This window comes from Manis javanica, chromosome 11, assembly GCF_040802235.1.
Source record: "Manis javanica isolate MJ-LG chromosome 11, MJ_LKY, whole genome shotgun sequence".
NCBI classification, from domain to species: domain Eukaryota; kingdom Metazoa; phylum Chordata; class Mammalia; order Pholidota; family Manidae; genus Manis; species Manis javanica.
Window position 1 is genome coordinate 55439332 of NC_133166.1, and position 26033 is coordinate 55465364.

A 26033-nucleotide genomic window follows, 5' to 3' on the forward strand; every position below is an offset into this window, starting at 1 on the left:
CCATGTTTCCTTTTATCAGGTAGATGGGAAAGGTTGCTGTGCTCTGCAGACCACCCACTCTAGTAACCTAATTAACCCAGGGACAGCAGCTCCCAGCAGGTAGGTCAGAATGATACAGACCTAACAAGGATTCTCAGCATTGAACAATATTCTTTTTGGTGGCAAGAGGATTGACTTTGTAATCAGACAAATCTGGGCTCCACATGTGGTCAAGTCACTGATCCCTCTGAACCTCAGATTTCACATCTGTCAAACAGGGAATCATAATGTCTTTTTCACAGAGATGCAGTCCAAATTGGGTGAAAGGTTATATATAAGTAACCTGTTGTAATGCCTGCTCCCTGAATATTTTAAAAATACATAGTTGCTTAAAATGTCATTTTATTCTGTTTGTGTTAGCAAAGGGTTTCCCAGGCATCCTGAAGTGTTTGGGCTCCAGCAGGAGAGTGGTTAGTGTTCTTCAGTTTCCTGAAGGCAGGTCCATTTTTTGGAACAAATTTTGCTTTTTAAGGCCTGTTTTTCCCTCCAAGGTAGGAGGAGGGATGATGCTTTTTCTTCTCCATCCCTGTTTATAACTCTCCCTGAAGTATTCTCTCACCTCCCTTTTGTGATTTCCTTAAATACTTTTAATGGTTGCTTGACACTAGAAAGACATTCCCAGCAGGCACTCAGTTTGTAATCACTGCTTGTTGCTTGATGTAAACTTGTGGCTGACCTTTGGGAAAGTGGTGGGGAACTGGAGGAGGGAGCCAGGCTCTGCTCCAGCAAAGCAAGATGATGGGTCCCTGAGCATCTGGCAGGCAACTGGAGGAGTGGCTCCAAAGATTTCTTGTACACCTTTTGTCTCCTCTCTCACCAGTATGTCTGGAAGTATAAATTGTAGAGGACTATGGTACAAGTAAACTCCCACATTCTTACACAACACTAACCAAAAACAAAATGAAAATAAAGATAATAAAGAGAGGGCAGCTAGAAATACATTTCAGCAGAGTCTCTGTGTTACCACTGTAAAGAAGAATGCAATGACCTTAGTAGCATCCTGCATACACTAGGGCCAACCATTCATTGTTTCCTGGTGGTCTAGGCTGCCTCCCTTTTTTTTTTTACCTTCTAACTGTGACTGTCTTCACCAAGGTGAAGGTGATTGAGATACTGGAAGTGGAGGAAAAATGCAGATCCCTTACATCTTCATTTCACAAATCTTATACACACAGCTACTAATCAGGGTTGTGACAAGCCACAATACATGTCCTCAAGCAGCAGCTCACTATCTAGAGGAGGAAAAGCCAAAAGTCATGTGGATTAATAGCACCACAGAGACACCTGTGATAGCAGGTGATAAGTGCTGCATAACCAGTCTTGTGAGACTCTCTTATATTCTATGGTCTTTGCCACAAACCACACAGCCAGAGCTTCATAAAGAGGTGTCCAGTGCCCACCACTATTCACAGCCTCCATACTGAACTCGTCACTCCTGCTCACCTTGCACTCCATTTCTTAGCCTTTCTGAACCTTCTGAAGTTTGAACTTTGTAATGAATTATCCTGCTTATGGACACAGCTCATTGCTCAGGCTGCCACTCTGCCTCTTGCCAGCCCTTACGCCAGCCTTGACTCCAAGGCAATCGTTCATGCATATTCTCTTAATTGGACTGGTGCTAGCTCACCTGATCTCAGCAGCTCCCATGAACAGTATAACCACTGTGTTCCCCTTTTTTACTGCTCCTCCCTGCACAGTGTAACCAGTAAGTTCCTGTTGGTGCTACAAGCAGGACCCAGACTCTGAAAGTCAGAAAGGCAAATGATAAGTAGTCTCTGTAGGCTGGTTGGTGTGGTCATCACAGCCTTCATTGAATATAGAGATTTGAAGGCTGGTTATGATTTGGGTAGGGCAAAAGAAAGGATATCGATATTCCAGGCTGGAGCAAGAGGGGTCTTTGACTTGTTAATAGCTGTTAAAACTGTCAGTGTGAAGGAGGAGTTTAGAACTGAAGCTGCCACAGTGATTTAAGGATTATCTGTTGATTTCAGTGCCATACTCTTCTTTACCAGAGGGAAGGGGAGCAGGGAGTTGGAATGAAAGTGAGCCTTGGAGTTATGTCAGATTCATGCAGTCACTCTACTTTCCTCCTCCAGACAAGTTTTATATTCCTGTGCTAGGTCTAATTTGAGTCTGGTTTGACCACCTAGCAGGAGTGACCTTTACAGCCATGTCATGACCATTAATGCCAATCAAAATGAATAAGAACTAAGTTGGTAATCATCTTGTCTTTCACATTTAAGAAGTTAAAATGTATGCAGATCTTTTGCTTTCCCCACCTACTCACCCCTCATTACTTAGAACATCCCACTGCTGTCTTCACTCAGCATAGCAAAGGGGTGGGAGGGGGAGAATGATAACAGAATAAATATTTCAGCTAGCCACTCGGGAGAAAGATGGCTGCTTTTTACATGATGCCATGATGTGTACCTGTTACTTCTTCCAGTGCCTAGGGCAGCCCTTTGATTCAGAGCCGTGGGCTTTGTTCAACCTTGAGATTGGAAGATGGCATGCAAAGGATGGAGACCTGCAGTTCGCAGTTCCTCTTTTCTCTCTTTGCTTCAGCTTTTCTGTTTGGCGTATTCCAGTGTTTTGGGTAATCTTCCTCTTTTCTGGCCAGACTAGTAGCTCTGTTATCCGACAGCACTGACTTAGAATCAGGGAGAGCCTCTGATAAGACTGCTGAATACAAATTGGATGTGATGTTCCTCTCCTTAACTGTCTGCATCAGGCAGCCTTCCTCCCAATAAGGGCAGATTCCTACAGTTCAGATATGTTGGCTGTATCTTGAGTTTTTGGAGTTTGTGTGGTGGGAATAGCTTTCTTACCTACTCCATTTCCTAGGAGAGTATTTACTGCAAGGGCAGAGATAGGACCAAAGTAATAAGTAGACAGGGAAGCAGGCCTTTGTCTGAATGGTCCCTTTCACAAATGTCTGTTTTACACTTACAGTCATCTCAGAGAGACCTGCTGGCAGAGATACCTGATTATTAACTAGGTACCAGAGACCTCCTTGGAGTTTGCTGTTTATCAATTTCAGAGCCCTCTTACTGTTCCTGGTGTGCACCTTATACTCTTTTAGACAAGTGAGCCTGGCTTTGGCAAAGAGGAAGTCCTTGACTCTGCTTGGGAACAAGTATCCATTCACTCCACACACCCCCAAATCATAAATTGCCACCTGCACTGCTCTTCCAGGCTGAGGGAGTCTTACTCTTGGGAGGATGAAATAATCACATTTGAGCAGCTTAATTCCTGCCTGCTCCCCATGCAGGCTTTATACTGAGTTACCACTGGGTGTTTGTTTTTCTTTTTTTCCTAAAATATCTGTGCTGCCTTGGGGAGTGTCACATAGAACCCAGGCTGAGTATTTTAAACATAGCCCTTGTGCCCGTTTTGGAGTGTCGACAGTGTGGTAGACGCCATATGGATCCCTGACACCCAACTCATCTCCTGTTCTTTCCCATCCACATCCCCCCAACTTTTTAGGACACACTTAAAACATGACCCATGAAGATAAGCATTAGGAGCTGCTGCTGAGGTGCTCTCCTCAGTGTGCCCCCTCACACTTCACCTCTAACCATTCTGAACCTTTCACAGCTCCTTGAACATGCCAAGCTGTTTCACATTTCCAAGAGTTTATTCAAGCTGTTTGTGCCACCTGGCATGTCCTCCTTCTGGCCCTCTAGTCTTGGAGAATATCAATCTGTCTGTCAACATTTAGTGATAGTCTTTTCTGACTCTATAATTGGAATTTACCACTTCTTCCTTCTCTCACCGCACACAGACTACGAGCACCTATCTGATTCTTCCCTATATTCCTATCACTGGTATATAATAGAGGCTCAGCCACTATGAGGTGAATGAGAAGCAACTTACTTGGGAATAGAGGTAAAATAAAAAGTTGAATTTGGTTGGGTGCTCGTTACTCATTAGGAAGTGTGCTAAGTACTTTGCACCCATTATCTCATGTAGTATTTACATTAACTCTTAAGAGACATATCCTGATTATTTTCCCCTTCCTGACTTGCCCTCCAACACCCATGCCCCCAAGAATCCTGCTTTATTTTCTTCATAGTACTTTCCACTATCTGAAATAGTTTACTTACTTATTAGTTGTCTCCTTTACTAAAATTAGTAGAGACATGAGAACAGGGACATTTGTTAGTCTCGTTCACTACTATAATGCCAGCAACTGTTATAGTGCCTAATATATTATAAATGCTCAGTAAATACTTGTTTACTGAAAAATTGAATGAAGAAATTGAAACTGAAAAAAGTGTCTGACACAGACAGACTCCATCCCAAGTCCACAGGACAGTGTCCTGGCAGCAGGCCCTTTTGCATGGCTCGGGACTCTCTTGCTGGAGCCCACAGGAACCAAGGTGCAAATGTGAGGGAAACGGCTGACTTGTAGCCAGGTTGCTATAGGAAGGTCACAGACTGGCTGCAGTTGTAAAAACTGATAACATCTAACTGTATTTTTTCTTTTTTTTTCTCTGCCTAAGAGACTACTGGGAACCCCTGTAACAGGGAGGGGGTTTTCTAGCAATTGCTGTCTAACTGGATTTTGAATCTGCCAAGGCCTAGAAAAATCTTCAGCAATAAACAGAGGTTACCACCTATGCTACTGGTAAATTACCAGTAACCTGATGGGATAAATGTAGCCAAACTGACTTCATAAGCCCCCTCATATACTGCCTTCATTCATTATTGAGTCCCCCTGCCCAGAGATTAAAAAAAAGGGCCAGGCCTTGGTTGTAGTTCCAGCTCTGCCTAGCTGTGGGACTTTGGGATGTCATTTCATTTCTGTTCTTCATTTGAGATGTCTCATTTTTTCCTTCTGTAAAATGGTGTGTTAATGCTATTACACAGGGTTATTATTATGCAAACTGAATGTGAAAATGTCGGTGAAATAATTAGTTCAGTGGCTAGCAAATAATAATAATAGAATCCACTTAGTATCTATGTGTATCATTATCCTCATTTCACAAATGTGGAAACTAGTTTACAGAGGCATCTTACCTATGGTCATACTGTTAACGTGTGCAGGAATGGGGTCTTGAAGCCATGTGTCTGACCCTTAATTGTGTTCTTTTTCCACTCTGTCACTACCACCACAATAACTAAGCCAGCTCTCCCGTTTCTAGATCCATGGCTCAGCTGATGTTTCATCAGAGAGAAGGAGAGGAGCAATGAATAGGCACCCCTTAACTTCCATGTTGGCTTGGCTGACACTCTCCCTCCATAGACCATTAGGGTGAGGAGTGGTTGGTTAAAGTCTTAGAATCAAGCCTGCTTTGAGGACAGCTCACAGCTGGCTTGTGGAGGGCTGGAAGTTGCTAAATGTACAGTCATTTTATAAGGAAGCCAGATAAGAACATTTTCTCATGGAAGTGAATTGTTCTTCAGGTTTCTTGCTTGGGGAGGACTGGGCATGAGCTTGCTTCAGCTTTGCCCTCAGTGACACAGCACTTGTCCACCAGCCACACCCATTCTTTGCCAGTAAGTCTTAGTCATTTGTAAGAGTAATCACTGTTTATGATAATACATTTTTATCCATACTTGCTGCCCCCTGTGGTTATATGTGCCTGGTGACTGTGCTGACAATTAGAAAAGAAATGGAGCCTGTTCTCACCTATAGAAAGCACCTGTCTATGAGTTTCCTGGGCAGTATCTCTAAGACCAGCAAGCAAGACCACAGTTTGCCTGAGAAAACTTGGAAGGTTTCTAGAATAATAGTACTTTCTGGAATAGTTTTGATCATTTTCCCATTCATTCATTCAAAAAATATTTGTTGAGGTTTCCCTGGTGCCAGGCACATTATCAGGTACTGGTCATATTACAGGAGACAAAATAGTTAAGGACTGTTAACCATCTCATAATGATTTCAGAGAGTGATCACTGCTGTGAATACAATACAGCAGTCTAATATAATAGTGCAAAGGTGGAGTGGCTATTTTAGATTGCTTGGTCAGGGAAAGCCTCTGAGAGGGTGACATTAGAGCTGAGACCCAGATGTTAAGGAACCAATCATTCAATCCACAAAGGGAAGAACTTTTGAGACAAAACAGCAAATGCAAAAGCCTTAAGGTAGGAACAAGCTCTGCTTATTGGAGGAGCAGGAAGAAAGCCAGCGTGGATAGCAGGTAGCACAAAATAGGTTAGAGAGTTAGGCAGGGGACAGATCACTTAGGGATTTGTGGGCCATGGGCTATATTTTATAGGAATAAATGGGCCATATTCTATAGGAAGGCTATAGGAAGCCATCAAATGATTTTAAATGGGGCAGTGACATAATCTGTTATACATTAAAAAAATATTACTCTGAATGCAGTTTGAAAACTAAACAGTAGTGAAGTAAGAGTACAAGTAGGAAGACCAGTCAAAAGGCAGCTAAAGTAGTTCAAGCAAGAGAAGGTTGTGGCAGCGAAGAAGAGGAGTGGATAGACGTGGGTCAGGCTGTGCAATGTGAGTTGACAGAACTTGCTGGTGAACTCTGTGGGATAGGGAGATGGTGCTTCTTATGTTTTGAGCACAATGACTGGCACATTTAAACCACTCAATAAATTATAGCTATTTACTATCATTATTAACAAACAGCCTATTATCAAACACCACGAGAACAGGCTTAAGAAGCAATCTTGAACCCATTCAAATGACAACATGATGCCTACAACACATGTATGACACAATGTTAGCTCTTCTCTTTTGTTAATAAATGGTAATTTTAGAGAAAATGGAGCTTACAGAAAATGATGGTATATTCAGGAACCAGAACCAGAAACTGAATTCCAGTTAATCTTACTGCCATCAACAAACTGAATGCCTTTGAGCTTCTTTAGCCTTGGTTTCCTCATCTGTAACTATAACATATATTGAGCACTTTCTGTGTGCCAGGTACAATCTGAAGTTCTTTATATATATACATACATATGTATATACATACATACATACTGGACTAATCTATGTACATTAGTCCTCATTTAATCCTCCACAAATCTTCCAGATAAGTACTAAATTGTCTTCCATTTCCAGGTAAGAAAACTGAACTCAAACCCACAGCTAGTAAATGGCATAGCTGTGACTCAAACTTGGTGTTTCTAATTCTTAAATCCACATCCATAATCCTCTGCCAAATGAGCAGTAGCAGTAGGTCTTGAGAGTTGTGATGCTTCCAATTTCCAACTTTCTACAGTTTCCAGACCTCAGTTCAGGGTCATCCTGGGACTCAAAAACTACTGAGAACTAATCTGGGACACTTTAAAAAAGCCTACTATTCATACAGAGATTAGCGATTAGTGTCAAGAGCATTTTTTATGTATTGATCCTTTCTCCCTCTCCTTTTAGTAACTTGTAAGATACAGCAGCTGAGGCAACAGGAAATTTGAAGTCCAGTATTTTATTAAATCTTATGTTTAAAATTTCTGTGGAAGGAAACTTCTTGAGAGAGATTTGATTTCCATTATCCACTTGCCAAGAAAAGATGAGAAAACTGGGTTGGGTGGATTTCCTGAAGGTGCAGGCAGCAGGGAAGGTAAACCCTTGGGCTATTTTCTGCTTCTAACCTCACACGCTATGGGGTTTCTTGGGCCCTGATAGAGGCTTAGGAAAGGATCCCTTCACCCCTTGCCTTACGAGGTCATTAGTCATGTGAAATCCAGCAGTGCTAGGGGAGCGGGCAGCAAGGGAAGTTGGGGAAGGCCAATAGAAAGGCAGAGAAAAAGGGAAACTTATACCCCTGTGGCATTTCCTCTTAAAATTCCTCAAGCTGTTCTCAAAAATGAAGTTTTTTTTTTAAATGCCCTTTGACCCAGGATTTTCCCTTCTGGGAATGTTTCTTTGGAAATAATTAAGGATGAACCTAATGATTCATCCACAAAGGTGTGTCACAGAGGTGTAAATAATAGTGAAAAGGTAGAAGTAATTTAAGGGTTGAATATTAGGTTTGGTAAAATCCATTCAACTCAACTATGAAGCATAATCACATAAAAATATATTTCTTGATAAGGAGAAGTATTATAATTGCTAGTTGAATGGAAAAAGCAGATTATGGAAGAGCCTATGAAGCATATATTTTTATACATACATAGAAGGAGTATAGATAAATATATTTCAATGTATTAATGGTGAGTATCACTTATGGATAATGCTATGGATTTTTTTCTTTTCATAGAAGCAATACTTGTTTGTTGCAGAAAGTACAGATCAGAAAAAAAGAAAAGTTACTTTTTGAATTAAAAAACCCACAAGGCTGGAAATTATTCAATTTTAGATACAGCAACAGCAGAAACAGGAGACTTAGTCTTGAAGAAGGGAATTGTGAGAGAGACAGGTCAGCAGCAGGCTGAGAAATCTGCCCATCACTGCTGCATTAGCATCTCCCCATAGAGGGGCACTGCCCAAGCAGGCCACTGCCCACACAGCCCCTGTGGGACGTAAGAAAGGCAGCCACCTATAAAAATGGTGAACAGATTGCACAATGGAGATCAAACTTGGCCCTGTGGCCAGAGTATGGCCCTGAAGCCTCTTGGAGGCATCTGCACAGGTCTGTAGAGGTGGCCGCAGCTGTGAGGGCTGAGAGATAAATCCAGTGTCTAGTTCCTTCTTCCGTAACACTCCTACCATTATCTACATTTCTTCATCTTAGAAAAGAGCTTACATGTACCTTCCATCTCATTACAACCACCCTTGGAGGTAGGTATTACTATCCCATTTTTCAAATGATATAATTGAGCCTCAGAGAAGTGACTTAAATGGCTGTCACTTATTTGCTTGGTAACTGGGAGTCAGAAGATACAGGTTCATGTCTCTCCTCTTACCCAAGTCCAGTTTCCTACCTGAGCGTTTTGGAGTCTGCAAAATCTAGACCTACCATGTATAAGCTCTGTACCTGGAGCAAGTCATAAAGCTTCTCCTGGCCTCAATTTTAGCATCTGTAGAATGGAAATAATGTCTACCCAAAGGCTGCCATTAGGGCTTGGTGAGACTGTGTGTATAAATTGCTGAGCATGGTGTGTAGAACATTAGCCTTCTGTGAACAGTGGTTTTATTGGAGAAGAGGAGGTTCATAGGATAAAATAGAATGCAATCTAGGAAAAGAAGATCCCTTATCCCTATCTTCCCTGTGATTTGCGAAGGAAGATGCAACAAGGCTGGAGCCACCTTAGACTTTTAAGAGCCATGATGAACTGAGGAATCATGGGGCTTCTGTTCATAGCAGAGCTATGATATTGACCAGGCAGTGCTATTCATCAACCTGGTGTCTGGGCCCAGTGAGAAAAAGAGGTGAAAGAACTTGGAACATTTAGGTCAGCCTTCAGATTGAATTGGAAAGAGAAAGAGGTACACAGGAAGCAAGACAGAAAACAGTATAAATGAGAGCTAATTAATTTGCTCAGCACTGTGTAATGGGGAAAGGAGCTTAGCTTTTTGTCTGGTTTGGAATTTTCCTAAACTTCACTTATAATGCAAGGCATCCTGATTTCTCAGTTGAGGAAACTGGGTCCCCGAGTCACACAGCAAAGCCAAGACTACAGTTCTTAAGGCCTCTCAAGTTTTTCCCAGTTAATCCAGAATAAACTGAGGACATTTCATTTTCCTTTATATTTACACCTCACTTAGTTCAATAGGTGGCAAATAAATATTTAAGTACTGATTCCTTACAGCACAATTACCCCCTGACTTTTTGCCCAAGCTGTTGGGCAAGTGACATGGAAGACAAAAGGGGTAGCTATGCTCAGTCTAGTAGAGGAGTATTTCTGGATCTGGGTGTTGGTCCATCCGCCAAGCTGGGCTATCACATACTTTCTGTAACTTGGCTGCCACAACCTCATATGGTGAATCGAGACCTCCCAGTTAGCTGCTTGTACAATATCTATGCGGCTTCATTTCTGGAGAATACTAAATCTGTTCTTTTGAATCTCAAGTGAATCTAGCCTTTCTCCCTTGTTGATACCTCTTCTTAGCTTCCGTATCCTCTCAAGTTGAATAATCCTTTTACATCAATAACTAATTAATAAATGGTCAAGGAATCAGCAGTTATGAGTGATGCCAAATCAAATTATGTTATAGTCTCAGGAAAAGAAACTATTAAACTTGCAAGGTCAGAGTGCCTATCACCTCATTTATTATCTTCCTCTTATAAGCCTCCAGCTCTGGGGACAGAAGCTGAAAGGCTGAGATGCCTATCTATACGGGCTACCTAAAAAATTGTGAGGCAGTGAAACATCTTGATTAAAGTCACTTTATCAGGTGTTGAGGGGCTGAATATGCCTGTGGGGCCAGTGCCATGCTTCTGTCCACTCCCTCAGCTTCACAGGCACCACGCAAGAGAAAAAGGATTCCTTATTAGACAGTGTGCCTGGCTAACAGAGAAGACATAACATTCTGCTGGCTGGAGCTCCTTAGTCCCATTCTGTCACCTCCACTCCTGCCCCAGCCAGGGAAGTGTTAAATGTCACACCACTGTCCCAATCAGGACTGAGGAGCTCTCAGTTCCTTTAGCTAAACTTTGTGTTTTTATACCCTCTAAAATAATTTAGAAAATACTTTGTGCCTCCTTGCCTATTATTAACTCCTAAAATTATATATTAAGTTTAGAAAGACTAAAAGGATAAGATTTCTGACATATTATGTAGTATGAGCTTTATATATGTTTTTGTCAAAACTGCAGATTTAGTTTATTAAATTTACAGGCAAGATTCATTACACAATCTTAATTGGCAAAGATGGTTTTTATGGTCAAACCACAAACTCAGTCTTGCTTTCTGTCAGATCCAAGTCTGATTTTATTTTTTAATTTCAAATGAACATTGGCACATACCTCATGGCAACCATCTCACTTCTAAACCTGAATTCTTAGATCTATGAACAGGCAGCTAAGGTCATACAACCTTGTGAAGAGTTTATATCCTGGATGAATTAAAGGATTATCTCTTCTACTGTTTCTTGCTCTGCTCCCATAGGACTTAGAAGCAAGGCATTTTGAAGTTGTCCCATGGTAAGATTCAGGAGGGTAAGAGGTACGTATTTCTTTTCTGAAGTGGAAGTAGGATGGTTGTAAAAGTGAGAGTGACTGAAGATTTCAGCCATGTTCTTGGAAGGGTCGGGTTTAAGAAAGGGCATCTGTGGAAGTTTAGGATCTGGACATTTATTTCCTTAAAATGACCTATGCCCTAATATCCCCTGGGAAGCCATTATATACCACAAAAGTATGTGTACCCTCGTTTTAAAACCACTGCTTTTAGATGCATCAGCACTCTCAAACCAGACCAGTCTGTGACTGAGGCCAGTTAACTAGGCTTCACTCAAAATTCATCCTCACCAGTGTTCGGTAGGGGCTGACTTTCCCTGAGACCTGTCAAGTAGAAGGATCAGAACCATGGAACTCAGCCTTTCTTCAATACCCATATTTCATTAGGTCTGAAGCTGCCATTTAAAAAAAAAAGAAAAGAAAAACTCTCCAGGCAAGCAAAGGGATTCGTTGCTTTCCAGAAATTTAAGGGCATTTGGGATAGAACATACTTGTTCTAGAACATAATGTTTCAGATGCCAAAACTAGGAACATTGAAGGAAAGTTAGGAGGGGGCAGGTGTTGATTCAGGACAAGAAGGAAGGTAGTAGAGGATGGGTGGGAAGGGAGGGTTAAGGGGGGAGAAAAAGAAAGGGGGCACTACAAACAGCATTCATAATGTTGGGGGGGCACGGGGAAGGCTGTACAGCACGGAGAGAACAGGTAGTGATTCTACAGCATCTTATTAAGCTGATGGATAGTGACTGCACTGGGGTATGTGGGGGGAACTTGGTGATGGAGGGAGTCTAGTAAACATAATGTTCCTCATGTAATTGTAGATTAATGATACCAACATAAATAAAAAATAAAATAAAAAGAAGGAAGATAGGTTGAGGAAGGGAGCCAACTTTTGTAATCATATATATTGCATAAAATAATAAAACTTTCACAGTAAGCCTGTAAGATAAATAGAATTACCATGAGGAAACTGAGACTCGGGCTGAGTAGCTTACCCAAGGTCCCATAGCTCATTAGTACCAGGTAAGTACAGACTGGTGACTTCAAGCCATTGTATAATGCTGCCTCTCTCATTGGTAAACACCTACTACATTATGTCTGCCTGTCTAACACCTTTAGTTCATTCTCAAAACAGCAACAAAAATCAGAAAGACATTACAAAGAATTTCAATACCCTCTGAATATTACTCCAGTTACAAATCTCAGCATGACTGGTAGATGTTTCAGAGGATGGAGTGGCTGAGGCTAAAAGCTGTGTTACTTCCCTTGAAGAAAGTAAAGATTTTTATAGATTATTTATGGTAAAACTTTATGAACACAGAATAGCTTCTATACAAACTGAAGCAGCATTCAGATGATACCTCATCCTTAATTATATTGTGTAGCCCTCCAGGAGAGACCACACACAAGACAAATCTATATTATAGATTCAGTTAAGGTGTTTTTTTCTTTCTTATTGTAAAAAACAGGTTATTAACTAATTATGGAAGTGAATACACTTTGACAGTTCTATTCTGGGAAAAATCTTTTTCCCCATCTCTCTCCTTCTCTTCCCTCCTTCTTTCTGTCTTCCTTCCCCCTACTAAGATAGAAAGTCTATGAAGACATCTACTATGCCCATCTCTTTCATTGTTGTGCTTAGCATCATGTCTAACACATAGTAGACAGTCAATAAATATTTAACAAATGAAAAAAAAATTACTGAATGATATGCCAGAATCCCAGGGTCTCCTGCTTTTAAACTATGAGGTGAGCTGTATCTTCCAGGCCCAAGAACAGATCTCTCTTAGGGTAATGAGAAACAGTTTTATCAGTCATGGCTTCTAATCTTTTCCCTAAGCCAGCTCTGCAAGTCATAAAAAACATAGTGACTCAAAAAGAATGTTAATTTACTTATAATTGTACTCAATTTTTGGGAGAGGGGTTGCTGACTGCTTTATGAATATGATGAAAATTCTGGCCTGTCTCAGACAAAGAAACACACAGGCAAAATTTTATATACAATTTCAGTCAGTTCATGAACCCTTTGAACTATGTATCTCAAGCTAAGAATGCCAAACATAAACAATGATCTGCAGCTTAAGGAAAGGGCACAGTCACCATGCTAGACCTCTCATTTTTGAAGGAACATTAACAAGAGAACAAACAGTAAGGGCTGGCTTTGTATATAATACCAAAGGGGAGAACATGGCACCAGTTCCAAATGTGTCTTGATTCTGGTGATATGCTTTCATAAAAGACATTTTGTTCCCTTTGGGACAGAGGCCACCAAACACTGCTCCTTAATGACAGTCCACTGTCTAGCTCTTAGTAGCATGCACCCTTCATCCCATGACTGGACACCAGGCAGGAAAAGGACTGGAAACAGGGCAGCGTTTTGGATAGAGAAGGTTGCTGAGTTGGCTCTTTGGGCTCCTAAAGTACACTTACACTACTTTCAGGCTCTGTCTTGAAATGTTTCTGCCCTGAGCAGAAGTACTGCAAGTCTTGCCTAGGTATTTTCTCTTAAAATCTTTCCCAAATGGATGCAAAAATGCGCAGATTTTATATAGATACACAGATTTTTTATATATAATTCCTTGCAAGATAAAAAATTTCTAGGTCACAGCTGGGAATTGATGCACGCCAGGCCTTCCTCTTCCTTATTGCTTGTCTCTACGTGAGGAAGATCTTATCCCCGTTTCCAAGCACCCCAGTTTGACTACTTGAGACTTGGTCTAGCCAAGACTTAATTCTTAAGTTTTAAGGACACAGACCTTACTAAATGTGGAGGATTTTATATCTCTCAGGGCTTCCCTTTCTTCCTTTGCAAAGTGGGGATGATAATAATAGTTCCTGTATCCTACGATTGTTGTAAGGCATAGTAGACAGGAGGATTGCTAGCATTGTCCTTCTAGTGTGCCCGCTCCTGCACCATCTTTCTCTGGGCACGCCTTTTTCTTGTTTCAGTGTCTGCATCAACAGTGTTCTCTCAGGGCCGCACCAAGGGCGCTCCAACCCTGAGCATCTGAGGTCCTACCTGTGCCTCTGAGACTCAAAACTCATTTTTTGGCCACTGAACTATCATTGAAATCTTGGATACTCTGGTCAGAGCAGTAATGACTGACTATTTCTTTTAACTCCCTCCCTGTTTCTATTTCTCACTCTCTTTTTAAAAACAACTACTTATTTAACACTTCCACGTGCCTAGCACAACACTAGTACTAGGTAAGCACTAGTTAAAAAAATAGTATTACACTCTTTTATGTTATAATCGAGGTTAGAGGAGAGAGTAAATAGCAAACAGATAATTTATAGGATGTGTTAAGGGCTATGAAAAAAACATATGGAGAATATCCAAGGAGTCCTACTTAGATAGAGTACCTTCTCTGAAGAAGTGACATTTGAATCCAGTGACTGTCCCTATGGCATGAATTGAAATTTTGGCTTTATTCCAAATGAGAAGTGCCACAGAGAGTACAGAATTATAGGTTCTCTTTGTCTATCCTGACAATAGATGGCTTAAGGCTTAGGGCAAGTCAAACTCCTGATTTTTACCAGCAATTTATTTTGTCAAGTAAATTAAAAAAATTATGACCCTTAAAAGCAAAAAATTATGACCCTCACTTTATCCTTTAAATAGCTATTCGCTTACTGTGTACGAGGCATTGTGCATTTTACACATATTATTTAATCCTCCAATAATGCAAGAAAGTAAGTTTTATTATCATCATTATCCCTGTAATCAAATAAAGAAATCAGAACTTACAGAGGCTAAGTAATCGCCCATTTCCACAGTGCCTACCAGTGGTAGGGTCAGGACTAGAATCCAGGTATGCCTGACAACGTAGCCCATGCCTCAACCAGTGAACTAGGCTGTCTCCCTTCTGTGATATCTTAACTAACCTGCTCCTCCTTTCTTTTGTAGTGGTGCCAGTGAAGAAGAGGACACATGAAGGCTTGCCACCCAGTGGAAAATCATCCTCCCCTTGTGTGTATGTGAGAGTGTGTATGTAATGGCTTCTGATTTCTGTGAAAGCTGCCCAGCAACAAACGTGCTTCTACCAGATACGTCCCCAAATCCACTGCAGGCACATACCTTTCCAAGGGATGACCAGTTTTATTGTTTCCTCACTATGTGCTTCTCATTCTCCTGTCATGGTATTTCAAGGAAAGTGCCCCTTTCATCAGCCAGGAGGAATTAAGAGGGGTCCTTCAGGTGCTCCCTCTGTGACTGCTTTGAACTTAGGGAAGCCAGCCCCTAAACATTACCACTTCATTAGGAAGGATCTGGAATAATCTTGAAGAGCAGTCACAGTTTTTTTCCCTACCTGCTAAGAAAACCCCACTTTATACATATTGAAGAATGAAGTAAATGAAGGCAAAGTAGGGCCGAATCAAAGTAGGGTCTTTAAAAGTCTGATTATACATTTGTGAAAATGTGGTTTTGTGAAGTAAGATGGATGGTTTGAAAATGGGGTAGGAGAAAGAGTTAAAAGAAATATATAGAGATATTTTTAGTACATGAGGTTATCCAGGCCTTCCGATTCATAATTCAGTGCTGTGGAAATGAAAAAAGTGATTGAAGAGGTAAAAAGGAAATGACTTTTTAGAAAAAAAAAAGGACCAAAGAGATCTGATTAAAAGTTGAAATCAGTATTTTTGAACTCAAATTGTCTGCGTTTCCAAAATAGTCACTAAAGAATCTGATGGAACTTGAATTATGTGGGTGAATTCTGCAGGTTTTGTGGGTCTTGTCACAACATAAAAGGCTGGAATGTATATTACCAAATGGGAATTTTCAGTGTCGGTTTTTGCTACCCCCTGCCTCCAGTTAGCCTGATTTGGTTTAAATGCAGTGTTGGGAGAACTCTTGTCATGCTGTGGTATGAGGAACCAAGCTCCGTCTCCTAGTAGGTATACCCTCCTTCTACTCCTGCTGGGACCCCTCTTCCCATGGCACTCCCTACCCACAGACCTTCAGATCATCTCCCACACCCTGCTTCTCTCCTTGCAAGTAGAGAGACATGCCATGTTTGGATTTCTGGCTTCTCCATTCCCAAATCAAATTTTCTTACAGCCAGGTTTTTTACTCCCAAGTAAGCAGTGATGTACTAGGGGAATACAAAAACTTGAAGCTAAAAAACCTGCATCTTCTTAAACATCAGTTTTAACAAGTGGTTTGGAAGCTGGGGATAACTTTATATTTTAGATAAAACAATTATACTATGAAATAGAATGTTCATATACATAAATAGTTAAGATAAAACTTCACAGAGAATTCTTACTTGCAAGTGGGTATGTGTTCCCTCTCCACTGCCTTTAGTGGTATTGTGTTCACTTTTGCGAAGTACAATTGAAACTATAATATCCAGGCAACCTTGCGATGCCGCTCACTCAGGGTCTAGGCTTCTAGTGTCTCTGAGGCAGAACGCAAGGAGCCCGCACTGGGAGAAAGCCCTCTCCTCCCGCCTGCCTGTGTACCTACCACAAAATGTTTGGGCCAGCTGATTTGTGTGTATGCAGGATGGTTTTGAGGCAGAAACAATACTTACTATAGGAATCTGTTTATATCATTGTTCAATCCTGTGCATGCTATGAAGTCATTATTTCTTTGAAGCCAGGACATACATACTTCTGGCTTAGGATTACCATAGCTCACTAAATATATCAGGATGTTAGAGCTAAGAGTAGTTTGGAGTGCTAAAAAAATGTATTTTTTTTTCTTTCAAACTGGTTGCCAACAAATGGCCAAGACAATTTCAATGCTTAACCTATCTGCCCATAAAGATGGAGGAATTTGGCATACCACTAAATATAACCCCAAACTATATCCAACAAGACTACTTTTAAATAAGGACCAATGGCCACTCTTACAAGAGTTTAAAAATTAGAAGATTAAGAAGACTTTAGGATTTGGAAGTTTGTATTGTCTTCCCCCAGTAATTATTGTTTCATCTCCAAATAGTAGTCTTTTCTTAGCAATGGACAGATTCACTGGCTCCTCCATACCTGATACTGTGTTATTACTTTATATCAGTATTTGGGAAACCCAAGCATTTATGCAGTGGATCTAAACAGAAATATGAAAATTCCTGCCAGTCTCTTAATACACTACCATAACTCTGTAATCCTAAAGGGAAGCTCTTTTGCTTTTACTTAGGATTTCAGATTTGCCTTATGGACTCCTGCTATATTCAGCACCTGATAAAACTTTAACCAGGGAAGCATTAAACACAACGCAGCAGGTTCTGCCTAGGCCCTGAATTCCTGCCAGCAGCATTTATCAATGTAAGAACTAGGATGCTTGCTGCAGTGGCACCGGCTTCCTCCAAAGCTGGAGCTGCTCGGCCTTAAGCCCCAGCATGACGAGGCTTCCCTCCTCCCAGGTCAGCGCAAGCTAGTGTGTTCAGAATTGTGTCCTACTGGCTGCAGAGTATGTAGAAATCCCAAGGAAGAAGTCATTAAGGAGGCAGTTAATGGATGTCTACAGAATGAATTGGGTTCTCATAGCAATACCTCTCAAGTGTTGGCTATCTGGAAGCTGAGAGGGGTTTTTACTTTGGTTTGATGTCATTAAATCCAAGGCAATTGCAAGAAGTGCTTGGAGTTTCAGTCCTGACATCCCAGGAGGGGAAATGACCTATATTGAGGACCAACTATGAGCCACTCTCTGTACTAGGCCCTCATTTCTCAGATGTTAAAACATATTTGGAATAGAAGAGTCACTTGCCTACAGTTAAACAGTTAGGAAATACTGGAGCCAGATTTTGAACCCAGCTGTCCCTAACTTTATAACCCATGGTACACCTAAAATACCAAGGGAGAAGGAGAAAGACGTTTTCATGTTCCCCTACTGCAGGCAGATTATCCCACTTTATGAATTCTTTTTCAAAATTACATTTTGTGGCTGTAGTTTGGGCTAAGAAATGGTGTCAAGTTAGTCTTATTCTTCAGACTTAATGCAGATGCGGATGCATTAAGTACACATTGCTGACTTGAGCCTGCCCCCAGGATTTTGGGAAGTCTTTCCTTTTTGGTGCCATCCCCCACAAAGTGTTTCTAGGCCTTTAAGAATATTGAACTTCTCAGAAATAGTAAAAGTGAAGGGTGTTCTGCTCTCTAACTTTGTTTGAAAATGCTGCTGCACTGCTGCAGAAAAGGAAATCTTCATGTTTGTGTAAATCCAGGTGCTTTGAGGGTGTGGTAATACAGAGTCCAGTGAATCTAGACTTTGCTGCTGATACCTGATATACACACACACACACACACAATTTAAGAACTAAGGGAAACTCAAAGTAACCCCCTCGTTATCTTGCATCCCACTGCAAAAACTGCAAAGGTTCCTGCCAGCCATGATTACAAGTGTCAGCAGATAATTGGAGCTTAGTGCTTGCTTGCAAGATGTTTACAAGAAGGGCAGCTCCTTAGCAAAGGTTGTCGGCTCCTAAAGCATTGAGCCAAGGTGACAACCCTGAAAGAAACAGCACTCCAGCCCTACTCCACGATGTCTAATGATAGGGAAAACTGGGATACCCAGCCATCTTGGTGACCTGAAAGTCTGACCCCTCGAGGCAGGCACGAGGGCACAGCTGTAAAATTCACAGCTTGTAGCAGTGGCAGGGTGGGCCTAGGAAGTCCTCTTGTGGACCTCAGAAATATTCTTTTGCCAATACCTGAAAGTTCACATTCACATAATAGCTGTTTGATTTTGATACATACTATTTCATAAGAAAATCAGTTGCATGTTTACTGTGTGCCTAGTACATCTGGAATTTTCTGTTTAAAATTCAAATCTCATTATGAACAGAGTCCAGCCTGAAGAAAAAAAGAAGGCCCATAGGGAAGACCTCAGTTCTCATTAATATTGCTTTTACCGAGCAGTGTTTCTGAAGCCCTCCGCCCACAACCAATTCCAAGAGCCATAGGCCCAGGTAGCTGCTGTCCCATGGGGGCCTCCTGGTAAAACAGTGGCATTTGGAGCAGAGGACACACCAGAGGCAGCAGAACAAGTGCCAGAGTAGGAAAATGAAAATAAATGGAGACACTTATGGGTATACTGGTACAGAAAATGCTGCAGAGCCCATCTGGGCTTGATATAACCTTGAGGGGACAGTGGATTTGTACTTAACTAGAGTTCAACCTGACCAGTCTTTCTATAGTGACAGACCACAGTGCATGGATGGGAAGAACCAGTGAATCCATTGTCTCTTCCCTATTTTCCTGTGCACAGATACATTCCCTCCTTAGTCATCTTCCCCCTTCACCCTGTACGTTAAACAAGGGAGCCCTCAATCTTTCAAGGGAATTATACATTTGGAGTTAATGCTTCAGTATATCATTTTCATACTATAAATTATTTTGTAAGAGAGATTTATTGCTATCCCAGGATGTTTGGACTCAGTGCCCCTGTGCATTTGGAAATCAATAAACTAATACTGGAAGTACCATTTTGTCTCTCAGAGTTGTGCACAAAGGACCCTGCTGGGTGTAGATATTCATGATGGTCTGCATTCTTAACTGCGGTAATGCTGGAGATGATGTGTTTTGGCTATTAGATGTGGGGGTCTCATTTACTCGTCATGTCTCTAGAGTGGCTTAGGAGATCCTTGGGGAAGTGACAGAAGGACAGACTTAAAGTCATTATTATTTAGAGATACTTCTTTTCCTCAGAGTAAGATGGTCCAAGCCGAGGTTAAGTTTCCTGAGTAAAGGAGATTATAACCTAAAACATCCTGAATGATGTTTTCAAGTAACTTTAAAGCTTTCAATTTGAGTTAACTAGAGGGAACATAATGTTTTAATTTTTACATTTTCTAGAAAAAATATCTTTGTAGAGCAAACTATAGTTAGGCCAGCAAAGTCATCTTTATGGAACCTTAGAAGTACATATTTGATAAAACTGATGAAGAGAGAGAATTAGATTGTAAATGAAACAATTCCAGTCCAGTTTGTAACTGGTTGCATTGAAACCAGAGGCAAAATGTGAAAACCCAAGATAGTGGATACCATATGAATTAGAAAGTGCAAGCTCTGCCTAAAGGCATTAAAATTGAGTTTTTAAAAATCCATCCTAAAACCCACCACCAGGTGTGTCCATAGGAGCTGGAGTTTATGAACCCTGCTCTAAATTTCCTTTAAACAAATTTATCTTTATTAGACCCCTGGAGTTAGTTGGGGACTGTGTGATCTTTAGAGGAATTGTCCAAGACAGGGAGATGAGTCCGTCACTCAGGGTCACCTAGTGAGCCACGCAGGAGAAGCTAGGACAGCAGACTCTCTGTCTCCTGCAGCAATCATTAGGCCCCACTTCCTCCCTCCTTGTTTGCTGAGGATACTTCTGCCTGTGGGATGGACTGCCAAGCACTGTAGCACTTGGGAGTCTCACTGTCTTAACAAACCACAGTGTGTTTGGAGGTTTTCTTCCCTACTTCCTGGTGCCAGTATCTCAACACCACATCCCATTGCCGGAGCCCTTTCTCATTTTATTGTCTTTCCTTTTGAAAGCTACAACTCTTTATTTTATTTCATTGATCTTTGCTTGGTCTGACTTATAAGTGGCCCAATTTCCTTTACACTCATAAAAGGGTGAAATTGCAGCTTGTCTGGAATATATCCTGGCTTTAACAAGGCATCCGAGGTAAATACACCCAACAGAAAGTTGGGCTGCCAGTCTCATTAAGAGAAGATGTCGCAAACAGCAGCAGACTCTCAGACTCCAAGAAGGGACTAGCGGTTATCAAAGGGAAGAGGTTGGGGAGGCTGTGGGGAGGGACAGTGAAGGGGATTAAGGGGCACTATAATTTGCAATCACAATATAGGTAGGTCATGCGGAAAGCAGTACAGCATGGAGAAGACAAGTAATGACTCTGTAGCATCTTACTACACTGATAGACAGTGACTGCAATAGAGGGATGAGGACTTGATAATATGGGTGAATGTTGAAACCACAATATTGTTCATGTGAAACCTTCGTAAGATTGTATATCAATGATACTTTAATTAAAAAAGAGAGAGAGAAGAAAGATATCACATACAAAAAGAGAAAACATAAAAGACTGCTTGAAAATTGGCTATGCTGAGTAACTGTACTTATTAAAATATTGTAGTCTCCAGGTCTGAGTCATGAACTTGTGTTAATAATAATAATAGCTCACCATTTGGTGAGCTCCTACCCTGGTCTGGGCACTGTCCTAGTTGCTTTTCAAATTGCATTATTTATTTCTCATAGCCCTGATATTAACATCTCCTGTTTTCATAATTCTTATTTTTCTATATTCCTAAATCAGGAATCAGATTTAGACACTTAACTACTGTGCCCAAGTCACACCCTCATAAACAGGAAGCCAGGATTTTAGCCTAGGTTTAGCCGACTTCACAACCCCTGCTTTTAATCTCTTCTTTCCTAGCTGTACTGACTCCACCTTGTATTGTTGAATAACATGACTGTCCTCTCCCATACACATATATTGGATAGCCTTTGAGCAAAAGGAATCTGCCCCCTTTTAGACCTTGCTTTGTATAGTCTGCAAAGGACAGTGAACAGTGAGGGAAGGCAGGGTAATGAAAGCAGTGAAGGCCTCTTCTGACCTGGAACTGAACTTTTGGAAGGAGGGAACTATTAGGCTTTCTTTATCTCCTTTATTCCAAGGCCCAAAATAATGTAATCCCAGAAGAGACAAAGCCATGGCATCTTTTTATTTTATATCATTAATATAAAATCACATGAGCAACATTGTGGTTACTAGGTTTCCCCCATTATCAAGTCCCTACCACATATCCCATTATAGTCACTGTCCATCAGCATAGTTAAGATGCTATAGAGTCACTACTTGTCTTCCCTGTGCTATACTGTCTTCCCCATAGCCTTCCCTACGTTATGTGTGCTAATCGTAATGCCCCTTACTCCCCGTCCTCATCCCTTCCTACCCACCCTCCCCAGTCCCTTTCCCTTTGGCAACTGTTAGTTCATTCTTGGGTTCTGTGAGTCTTCTGCTATTTTGTTCCTTCAGTTTTTGCTTTGTTCTTATGCTCCACAGATGAGTGAAATCATTTGATACTTGTCTTTCTCCACCTGGCTTATTTCACTGAGCATAATACCCTATAGCTCCATCCATGTTGTTGCAAATTGTAGGATTTATTTTCTTCTTATGGCTGAATAATATTCCATTGTGTATGTACCACATCTTCTTTATCCATTCATTTACTGATGGTCACTTAGGTTGCTTCCATATCTTGGCTATTGTAAATAGTGCTGTGATAAACATAGGGGTGCATGTGTCTTTTTGAAACTGAGCTCCTGCATTCTTAGGATAAATTCCTAGGTGTGGAATTCCTGGGTCAAATGGTATTTCTATTTTGAGTTTTTTGAGGAACCTCCATATTGCTTTCCACAATGGTTGAACTAGTTTACATTCCTACCAGCAGTGTAGGAGGGTTCCCCTTTCTCCACATCCTCACCAGCATTTGTTGTTCCTAGTCTTTTCTATGTTGGCCATCCTAACTGGCATGAGGTGATACCTCATTGTGGTTTAAATTTGCATTTCCCTGATAATTAGTGATGTGGAGCAGCTTTTCATGTGCCTGTTGGCCAACTGAATTTCTTCTTTGAAGAAGTGTCTGTTCATATCCTCTGCCCATTTTTTAATAGGGTTATTTGCTTTTTGGTTGTTGAGTCGTGTGAGTGCTTTATGTATTTTGGATGTTAACCCCTTGTCAGATATGTCATTTACAAATGTATTCTCCCATACTGTAGGATGCCTTTTTGTTCTGCTGATGGTATCCTTTGCTCTACAGAAGCTTTTCAGCATGATGTAGTCCCATTTGTTCTTTTTCATTTTGTTTCCCTTGCGCAAGGAGATGCATTCAGGAAAAAGTTGCTCATGTTTATATTCAAGAGATTTTTGCCTATGTTTTTTTCTAAGAGTTTTATGGTTTCACAGCTTACATTCAGGTCTTTGATCTATTTTGAGTTTACTTTTGTGTATGGGTCAGACAATAATCCAGTTTCATTCTCTTGCATGTAGCTGTCCAGTTTTGCCAACACCAGCTGTTGAAGAGGCTGTCATTTCCCCATTGTATATCCTCCTTTATCATATATTAATTGACCATATATGCTTGGGTTTATATCTGGGCTCTCTAGTCTGTTCCATTGGTCTATGGGTCTGTTCTGGTACCACTACCAAATTGTCTTGATTACTGTGGCTTTGTAGTAGAGCTTGAAGTAAAGGAGTGTAATCCCCCCACTTTATTCTTCCTTCTCAGGATTGCTTTGGCTATTCTGGATCATTTGTGGTTCCATACGAATTTTAGAACGATTTTCTCTAGTTCACTGAAGAATGCAGTTGGTATTTTGATAGGGATTGCATTGAATCTGTAGATTGCTTTCGGCAGGATGGCTATTTTGTCAGTATTAATTCTTCATATCCATGAGCATGGGATGTGTTTCCATTTATTAGTATCTTCTTTAATTTCTCTCATGAGTGTCTTATAGTTTTCAAAGTATAGGTCTTTTACTTCCTTGGTTAAGTTTATTCTTAGGTGTTTAGCTATGGCATCTTTTCCGTAGTCTTCGAATCCTGAAAGTGAGTCAACTCTGACACTAAATCTGTCATTTAATTTAACCAATCTGAAGGTGTCTCCCACAGCTCAACTTTAGGCCAGCTTCATATTCTTGGAAAGGGACTGTAAAAGGAGCTTGTCTACTTTATAGCTCATTTACTGAGTTTAGCCATCATGGCCACAGCAACCATTTGCTTCATAAAAATGGCCCATAACCTTCACATCATTTTAAAGAATCAGTAGTAGCTCATTTACCTGGGTTAACCACCTGTAGGCTTCACCTAGAACTGGAAAAATGTGGATCCTCTGCTGGACCCATTGAAAAATGACTGAAAACTAGAAGTAAGCAAACAAGCCTTCTTGAAATAAACATTCTGAGGCAAACATGTAAGAGAAAGGCCATATATCTACCCATCAAGCACCTACTCAGAACCTGTTTATTCCTGCTTGACACATAATTCTAAATGTTTAATGTTTGGTTTCCAAGGGTGCAGCAGATTAAATTTACAAGTGAGAAACAGACTTCTAGAGGAAACTTAGGTCAAGGGGAAAATAAGATGACAGCAATAGAGAAGACATTTTAAGTAGAGTGAAGAGCTTAAAAAGCACACCTTTTCAGGAGGTCAAATAGTGCCCTGAACAGCTCTCTGCACATCTCAATACCTAAAAGCCTCTGTGGTATAGGATAGTGTTATTAAATTCAGTAAGATGGCCCTGAGCATCCCATCTAACGAAACTAAATTATGCTCGGAAGAAAGCAAGGATTTGCATAGCATAGCAAACATTTCAGAAATGTTTATACCACAAATGGTGAAAAGCAAAGCAAACCAAAACAAACACCTTTTAGGGGTTAAAGGCAACAAACTTTTGATTATCCAGAACATTTAGCTAGACAAAACATTCCCCACCTGAGATTTTACTGCTCCATGAACCTCTTGTGTTTTAGAGAGCTTATTTCATAGTTTTATAAGTGACTTTCATGCTACAATGCTTCACATATAATGGCATGAACAATGGAAGTGCTAAGTTTCCAATGTGATGAATAAAACTAATAACTAGAATGCAGGTCAAATTCTGTTACAACAAATACTGCCACTATAAAAATCACTTAAGCATCCCTCTTATCTCTAAACCCCTGTCAATTGCCCATTTATATCAAGCAATAGTCATTACAACAAAATTGGAGTATAATAAAAAGAAACTGGACCCTCACTACAGCTTGGGTATAACACAATTTAACCTGTAATAACAGATTCTCATTTGTATTTCTCCAGTTTTTTGCTGTAAGAAAAATAAACGTTCTGCAGACATAATACTTGCCTGGGGAGCTGGTGTTTAATAGTTGTTGCTAGGAGAAGAAAGAATTCAGAGGCAAAATACACATGGAATTGTGTGGCAAACCCTAGGGAATTCTGTCTCCGGGGCCACTTTTGACCTTTATCATGTTGACATCATCAATCACAGAGTCACTTTTCTAAGAGTGCTGTAATGCAAATATTAAGCCCTGGAATGAAGACATGATTCATTTCCCATGGATCATTGAGTACTTTGTGGCAACCTGGCCCTGATCTGAATAACCTAAGATAAAGAAAACCGATAGTATGTGACTGGAACTATCCTTTATCCCATGATGCACTACTTTCAACACTGCCCGACTATAAAAGCACATGCCACACTGATTACATGTAGAAATGATCTAAGTTAGTTAACTGCATTTCATTGGGTATACAGACCAGGACTTTTCCATGATCATCCATCTTCGCTTGTGATGATGAGTTTTGTCATTTGCCATATTTTCTTCCTTCCTTCCTCTCTTCCTTTCTGTCTTTTCCTTTTATGTAAAAATTTTTATGACTTCATTGCAACCAACATTTTGTAACATCCTTAGCAGAGGGGAAAATCATAATTCATTTCTGAACAGTACAGTCAGCAATAGGAAAAGGAGCAGGGAGGGAGAAAGAAATTGTCCACATTCTCCCAATGCTAATTCCTGGCTCAGACCCAGATTCACATCTTACTTTGAGAAGTTCATAAATTCTGGGCACTGCTCAGCTTAAAGAGTCGGGCAGTATCCCTTCATATCTTGGTGAGATGAGCAGTCTGCTGAAGTCATACCATTACAGAATATGTTCAGATCTGCTTGCTTGTTTTCCCCAAGCCAGAAGAGAGATAAAAATGTTTATAAGTCTCAGGCCAGGAGATCAGGTCAAGAAGAGCTTGAAGACTTTGCTTAGCTCCTGAAAACATTGAGTCCAAGTGTGGCTTGAAGGTGGCCATTTGCTGCCTCATCATTTTTATTAGGATATCTGGAGATGGCAGGTGTGAATTGCAAGTAACTTTTCTGATTTGGTTTCTCTCCACACATTCAGGCTTCTGGGACCTTTTGGACCCAGTGGGTGGCTATATCCTAGTATCAAATTCATCC

At 40.7% G+C, this 26033-nt stretch overlaps 1 protein-coding gene and 1 long non-coding RNA gene across 7 annotated transcripts in view; one reads left to right on the plus strand and one right to left on the minus strand.

Annotated features, from left to right (window-relative positions):
- The window catches only part of TRIM44 (tripartite motif containing 44), a 150384-nt gene extending 130890 nt beyond the window's left edge, over positions 1 to 19494 (plus strand). For 3 of the 6 annotated variants that reach the window (XM_073216406.1, XM_037020037.2, XM_037020029.2), the window contains one exon: positions 14976 to 19494. In XM_073216406.1, the coding sequence (XP_073072507.1) occupies positions 14976 to 15064 (89 nt within the window). In that variant the 3' untranslated portion in view covers positions 15065 to 19494. Of the gene's footprint in view, positions 1 to 11003; positions 11061 to 14975 lie in introns of those variants that run through there. The other 3 variants (XM_073216407.1, XM_037020026.2, XM_073216408.1) reach the window with 3 other exon arrangements.
- LOC140844426 (uncharacterized) overlaps positions 1 to 24123 on the minus strand; it is a 45041-nt gene extending 20918 nt beyond the window's left edge. The window contains exon 1 of the long non-coding RNA XR_012122680.1: positions 23864 to 24123. This is a non-coding gene — a long non-coding RNA (uncharacterized lncRNA). The remainder of the gene's footprint in view (positions 1 to 23863) is intronic.
- Positions 24124 to 26033: the final 1910 nt, after the last annotated feature.